Source organism: Ostrea edulis, chromosome 9, assembly GCF_947568905.1.
Source record: "Ostrea edulis chromosome 9, xbOstEdul1.1, whole genome shotgun sequence".
NCBI lineage: Eukaryota > Metazoa > Mollusca > Bivalvia > Ostreida > Ostreidae > Ostrea > Ostrea edulis.
In genome coordinates, this window is record NC_079172.1 from 4,205,902 (window position 1) to 4,213,031 (window position 7,130).

General features: G+C 34.5%; 2 protein-coding genes across 2 annotated transcripts in view; one reads left to right on the forward strand and one right to left on the reverse strand.

The window, feature by feature from the left end:
• The window catches only part of LOC125659323 (uncharacterized), a 10,184-nt gene extending 8,910 nt beyond the window's left edge, over nucleotides 1-1,274 (reverse strand). The window contains exon 1 of the mRNA XM_048890959.2: nucleotides 1-1,274. This exon is cut by the window's left edge and continues 1,075 nt beyond it. Coding sequence (XP_048746916.2) covers nucleotides 1-1,036 — 1,036 coding nt within the window. The 5' untranslated portion in view covers nucleotides 1,037-1,274.
• A 193-nt stretch (nucleotides 1,275-1,467) lies between these two features.
• Nucleotides 1,468-6,479, forward strand: LOC125659842 (U6 snRNA-associated Sm-like protein LSm1). Its single transcript, XM_048891632.2, has 4 exons — nucleotides 1,468-1,613; nucleotides 4,832-4,900; nucleotides 5,041-5,156; nucleotides 6,118-6,479. The coding sequence occupies exons 1-4, from the start codon at nucleotides 1,568-1,570 to the stop codon at nucleotides 6,286-6,288; spliced, it is 402 nt and encodes a 133-aa protein (XP_048747589.1). The 5' UTR covers nucleotides 1,468-1,567; the 3' UTR covers nucleotides 6,289-6,479.
• The last annotated feature ends 651 nt before the right edge of the window (nucleotides 6,480-7,130 follow it).

Below are 7,130 nucleotides of genomic sequence, written 5' to 3' on the forward strand. Positions count from 1 at the left end.
GATTTGGAGGATTCTCCCCTTTGAACTCCAAATCCACAATTAGATTGGACTTTCTACACAATATAATATTTTTGAATAGTTGCCAGAGTTCTTTTTTCCACAGGAGGGCCAGAATTGGCAGGATTATCACAAAACCAAATCTAAACCAAACTAAACTCACATCAAAAGCGTAACTGTCTGGTACTTCAAAACTACTGTTAATATTTAAATCATCACTGTATCTAAACATTCGAATTAACTGTGCACCAATGAAAGGGACCTCCATGATGATCCAGAGGAATAAAAGAATGCCAGTGTACTTTGCACCATTAAGTTCCTTTAATAACTTTGGTTCTTCTAGTTCTTTGGAATATTGATTTTGACTTCTCATGGCACGGACAGAATGATCTGAGCATGTAACTTTTATTGCAAGTGAAAAGAAAATAACAGATACAATAATGGGAATGAGAAAGCACACAAATGTTATTGTGAAGGTATAAATGATTGAGACATTTTTTGCCATCATGCACATTTTCACGTTTTCGTAAAATTCAACTTCTATTGCACCGAACAACATGGGAGCACTAAATGATATTGAGTGTACCCAGGTGTAGATAAGCATGATAATGAATCGTGGCATGCTCTGAAATTGCTCATATTTTTCACTGTGACGTGTAGCCATCATTCTATCTAGTGTCATGAACATCAGTCCAAGAATGGTTTCAATCCAGGTAAGGTTCATGAAAAACGAATTCAGACGACAAAGAAAGTCCTCGCTGCTCCATGATACAGATCCAAAGGCAGAGACCAAGGCAAAAGACATATTAGAGAGACAGTCCAAACAGTTCACAAATGCCAAATTTAGCGAAAACAACTGCAAGGCAGACGTGCGCTGTTTCTTATTACATCCTAATGTAATGATCAAGACAATGTTGCCCAATAGTCCCATCACTATAAAAACAATCAAAAACACCTCTTTTGCCGTACAGTCGTGTACAGGGGAAGTTGTATCCGTTAATGTTCCATTTTCTGTACTAGAGTTACTAGTAGCCATCATTCATGCATAAAATCGATTGCAATTTAGGGAATTTCCTCTTCAAAGAACGTTGTTTCCATTAATATTGAAATGGTGGATATTTTTTTCTCTTCATATTTCTTTGAAACACGCATATATTTCTTTAAAAATATAAAAATAAACCTTTCGATAGGTCTATACTTTGTTGGACATGTCGATTCGCGTGCACTATCACACTTGGCCTATTTTGTCTCCGGTTGTTGACATTAGTGCCGGAATTACGTCACATTTTCATTAACCAATAAACTCTCGGCAAACCTTGAATGATTCTTCTACAAATTATGATATGGAAGAAAATTAACTACGAATTCAAAGATTAGTTTAATATTGTTATGATGTTACATTATGTTTAATATAGAAACAAAAAGTCTTTTTATAAGCCTGCAAAGCTAAACTTTATTTGGTATGTAATGCCCGAATATCTTGCGTATGAATTAACAAGAACCGAAAGCACCGACATATTCAAGTTTAGCAAGTTTAGTATGATTTCCAGAGAAATCGTAATATTTAAGAATGAATTACCTTCCAGGAACAGCTAGTCTGGTAGAAGAGATAGACAGTATGTCATTATTTACTGCGTGAAATGTGGAAATGCTTGTTGATAGGAAAAATAGTCACTGCGACAACAACGACTAAGTGGGCATTGGGTGAACCACAGCCTGACAGGGGCAGCTTATCCGCTCTGTTCTCTATCACACATATAACAGTGAACAGAGTGGATAAGATGCCCCTATGGGTGAATGCATGTGCAACGACACAGATAATATGTGTCGTTATATATGTTATGAAAAAGACAAAAACGGTCAATTTTTGTTTGCTATGTCATATGTGCTACTTTATTGCTTTCTACCTTCTCTTAAATACATTACTGTAAATTAAGGGCGATTGGGTGTAAAAGTAGTGCTGAATTATTAGTCTTTGTAGAGACATGAATGAATATGATAGAGATAGGCAACTCCTTTGGCAGCATGTTTCCCCGCATGAAATATGTGAAATTTTCCATTTTATTGGTTTCATAAATTGACGTTGATTTAAGTTTTACTTTATATCACTCCTATCATAAATTTGAATCGAACAAAATATTAGTTTTGAAATGATTTGATGATAAACAAATATATTATTAACCAAAAATATAGCAAATCGTAACCATTTCTTGAAATCTCACTGAGTTTGAGTAATGTGTTGCCTTTTGAAACTTCACTTTCATTTTAATTTGAAGTTAAACATCTTAAAATAATTTTGCATCTTGAATGCTTTAGTGATAAGATTTGGATGGTTTGAACTGCATATCTTTCATTCTGAAGAATTAAATCGGTGTATGCATTTTGACCGAAAAACTGAGGATCTCGAGATAATATTAGACTTGGGGAAAGTTGCTAATCTCTGTTATATATGTCTCTGGTCTTTGTTAGTCCTAATACTAACTCATATTGCATGTATAATTTACAATAAATACAGCAAGACTGTTTAGGACATGTAGAAGGAGCAGGTAGCCCTCTACCAAAATTGTAAATTTCTTGATCACAGGATTATGGGTTTTGTTAACAGGATGGGACCAACATTACTCTGGTGATTAAATGTGTGTGGTAACAATTGAACGTTTTTAACTTCTTGATAACCACCCTTTCAATTCTTTCCAAATTTGGTATAAAGCATCTTTGGGACAAGTGAGACTCCTGTACCCCCATGGCCTTAGGTGCAAGACAAAAACTGCGAAAAATAAACCAGTTTTCAAAAAAGATTCTTCTACAACCACACATCTGTAAGAAAAAATAAATGCATCGTCCTGTTATCTTCTTTAATTTTGTTCATGCAGTACAAAACTAAATGCATATATACTTAGGAAAAGCATAAACGGATGCACAAAAATTGTCAATTTCACAACCCCAGGGTTGTAACTCTAGGACAGGTCCAAAATAGTCATATAGTGTTAATGTAACTTGTATATTTTTATTATTATATATAAAGAATTTGATCAATATGGGCACTTGCGGAAGAATTTATGTTTTAAGAACACATCTTCTTTTATACTGCTGCTGAATATTAGAATTTAGTTTGCATGTAAATATGCAGAACAAAAAAATTATTAAAGAATTCGTGACCCGAGTGGGGGCTATTCATACTTTTAACTAAAATTTGGGTAACCGTTAAGGATTATGGGCCTATTCTTTGTTTTTTGTTGATTTTGTTTATCATGTCCTGGGATTTTTTGTGTGTTTTGCTCATCATTAGATGTAAATAGTATTTTTATATATAGATTAAGCAGGTTGGGCTTATCTATGGTCATTGTTATTTACTTGACCAAAAGATCGCACTCTACATATAGTTTTGATATTCACAGGAAGTGCCTCTAAGGGTTATCTGCAAAGTTTCTGTGGCTATAGCATTCGTATAATGGTTGTATCCCTAACGGTAGCTGACACACAGTCTACACACTCTCTCTCTCTCTCTCTCTCCCTCTCTCTCTCTCTCTCTCTGAATATTTTCTTTTTGTAACTAATTAGAAATTATTTCAATAACTTATGTTTTAGAAATTACTGTGCAAATTATTGTTTGATTACAGAGGCAGGACTTGTGTAGAAAAATTTAAGACACCCCAGTAGGAAAAATACACTTGTATTTTTCCCAGAGGGGTGTCTTGATTTTACTGCAGAAGCGTCTGTAGTTTGAAGTGGTGTAATTTATAATACAGTTATATAGACGAGAGAAAAAAATACAACGATTATTGAAATTGCATTGTCCTGGGGACAGCAGTTGTGGACAGGTCAATGCTATCAAAACTTTGGTATACTCAGCTTCCTAAAGATTGAAAGTAGTTATTGGCTGATATTGTTATCAAAATACCTCTCTTAAGTAGCTGCAGACCACAGTCTCTGCAGATATCAGTCCACCTGGGATCTATTGTTAAAAGTTTGATTGACAGGCAGATTACCATTAATCAGGATACAGGAAAAATATGGGGGGGGGGGGGGGTGTTAACTTTAAATTGCATCTTCAAAATAATGAATGATGCCCCTGAGAATGTTGATTGGATGGCATATTTGTCCTGTCTGTTTTCACAGCACTTATCTGTCTGTCCAAAACTTTAATTTGGTCATAAAACGTTAACTTTTCATCTTCACGTCAAGATTTTTATGTCCCCAGTCAGATATCTGGGGGCGTATATCGTATATACATGTACTTGCCTGCCTATAAGTCGGTTGTATATTTTTTAGATTACTTTGGAGGGATTTGTCATTGACTTGCTTATAAGTCAGTATAACTTTTTGCAAGAATCGGTTGACAATTTCAAATCAATGCTCCAACATTTTCACCTGTGTTTCAAATAATATTTTGAGAAATGTGCCGATATTTATTCATTTTCTCAACAAATCAATTTCAATAATATACACTTAAGATAGCTTTTGATTGGTTAGTGAAAGGGCTTTCATATTTAACCTGTGTATTTCTTGTGACTAGACCTTTCTTTGGGTACAAAAATTACTTGCTGTCATATGGGTGAATCATTGTTTCACAAACTCATCTTGTTAGAAAATTGATATTTAGTCAGGTGAAAGAACAAGATCAAAGCTTTACTATTATTGCCGACAAAGGTCAAGTCATATCATATTTGAAATTTTGACCTTGGCTTTATACTAAGTAGTATAACTTTTGTTTTCTACAAATAAACATGTATAGAGTGCAGATATAATCAATTGAAAAGTAAACATCTGTTGAGGTCTTATTTTCATATGGAGGTTTTGCATAATTTTCAATCTTTGTTATGTAAATTTTCAGAAAAACTACTTGTTGTGCTTAGAGATGGAAGAACACTGATAGGTTACCTGAGAAGTATTGACCAATTTGGTAAGTTAAAAATATTACAATTATCATACCGGTAATTTTTTCACCTGTGTTAATCATAAACATATTTGGCATTCTATCAACTCTTTCTTCCAAAAGCAATTTCAGCAGTTTTCTTCCCTTTTTTCTACTCCAACTTGTAGCCAATCTAGTCCTTCACCGTACTATTGAAAGAATTCATGTTGGTAAGAAATATGGAGATATTCCAAGAGGAATCTTTGTTGTAAGAGGAGAAAATGTTGTTCTGCTTGGCGAAATAGTAAGTAAATGTAAACTAAATAGTTTTATGAAATTCACTTGTACATTTATGTATGCACATGTAATTATGTAGTAGGATATAATCTACTCTACATTACATGCTAAATGTAAAAATTATAATGAGCAAAAATTCCAAGTACAGGTAAAGTAAGAATATTGTGATGACAGAAATGTTGAAATTTATATCTGATGTGTTTGTTTTTATTAGTATAGACTTATTCAAATGGAGCTACTGCACATAGTTCCCGGTCAACACTTATATGCATAGATTATACCCTCCTCCTCCGATTGATTAACAGACATCAAACTTCGTACACTATTAAATTCTAAGGAGTAGATGAGCCTATTGATTTTGAGGTCACATGATCAAGGTCAAATTTGACATAGGAATAATATCTTGAGAACCCTTTGCTTGACAGACATTGAACTTGAACACTGTTACATTCTAAAGATTAGATGATCCCTGTTGATTTTGAGGTCACATAGTCAAAGGTCAAGGGTCAAACTGATAATAGGAATAAACTGACCGCTCAATATCTTGAAATCCCTTTACCCGACAGACATCAATCTTGGAACACTGGTACATTCGAAGGGATAGATGACCTTTATTGATTTTAAAATCACAGGTTAAAGGTCAAGGGTAAAAGTGGACATAGGAATATACTAACTGCTCAATATCTTGAAGACCCTTTGCTCTACAGACATCAAACTTGGTACACTGGTACATCATAAAGAGTAAATGACCCATACTGATTATTAGGTCACATGGTCAAGGATCAATCCACTCTGGACATAGGAAGATACTGTCCGCTCGATATCTTGAATTGTTTTGGCACTACTATTGCTTAAATGATTGTATAATCCTTTTAAATTTTGCACCAAATGGGGCATATATGTTTTTACAAACATTTCTTTTTCATAAAAGTAATAATTATATTAAGATATCTCAATCATTCCTCTAGGATCTGGAAAATGAAAATAACCCTCAGTTAGAAGAAGTACCAATAGACGATATATTGGAAATGCAACGCGAAGAACAAATTCAGAAGCAACAAGAGGAGGAGCGCAAAAAGAAGTCCATGCTGGAGCGAGGACTTCAGCCTCACTCTGAACTCCATGATGACTTGTTTTAGGGTCAAAGGTTGTGGAGTATAAATCATTGTTGAATATTCAAGTACTTCACCAGTTTCATACTACATGTAAAACAGAAGAATTACAAAGTATGTGTACTTTCTGCTGTTTATCATTTGCTACTAGTGATTTTCTGCACTTTTAAAAGTAGAAAAATTGCAGAATAATATAAAATAAATGCAGGTTTGATATTTGTCATTGCTTATGGTTATTTTTTGCATTTTCGAAGTGTAGAAAAATCTCTCTCTCTCTCTCTCTCTCTCTCTCTCTCTCTCTCTCTCCCCCCCCCCCCCCCCCCCCCCCCCCCCCCCCCCCCCCGTGACATACAAACCAGAAATGATAGACACTACCAAACAAGATAAGAACCTGGTCACAATTATTTCCCTGCCTGGATAAAATGGCTCCTGTCCTTTCCTAAACTAATGGGTAAAGGCCAAGAGGTAGCAGGAAATATGGTAAAAAAAAAAAAATTTTAAATGCAAGTCATTAGTATTTGACTAATGCATGAAAATTAATACAATGTCAAATGTGAAGGCATGTGACAAAGAAAATCTGAAAACAATATACAATATTGTCACATTTCTTTGTCATGGCATATACAATGTAAACATTCTAGGGGAAATGTGTATGAGCATCAAATGTTTACACAAGTGTCTCTAGAGGAGTAAAGTTTTGGGACAATGGTTAGGTTTTGAGTTAAATATTGCTTAACCACTCTTCATTCGTTATTTAATCTCTGTATAAGGTCACTTGGGGTACATGTTCTGCATGGACCCCTGTCTCTGGTTGGACTGGGTTTTATTTTTGTTTACAAACAAATCCAAGAAGAATAAAACCCGTTTTC

Excerpts from the sequence above, each read along its gene's own strand:
- LOC125659842 (XM_048891632.2), top strand. The coding sequence starts at position 1,568 with ATGAATTACCTTCCAGGAACAGCTAGTCTGGTAGAAGAGATAGACA. Across the intron at positions 4,901-5,040 it reads GAGAAGTATTGACCAATTTG|CCAATCTAGTCCTTCACCGT; the intron begins GTAAGTTAAAAA and ends TCCAACTTGTAG. Across the intron at positions 5,157-6,117 it reads TTGTTCTGCTTGGCGAAATA|GATCTGGAAAATGAAAATAA; the intron begins GTAAGTAAATGT and ends TCATTCCTCTAG.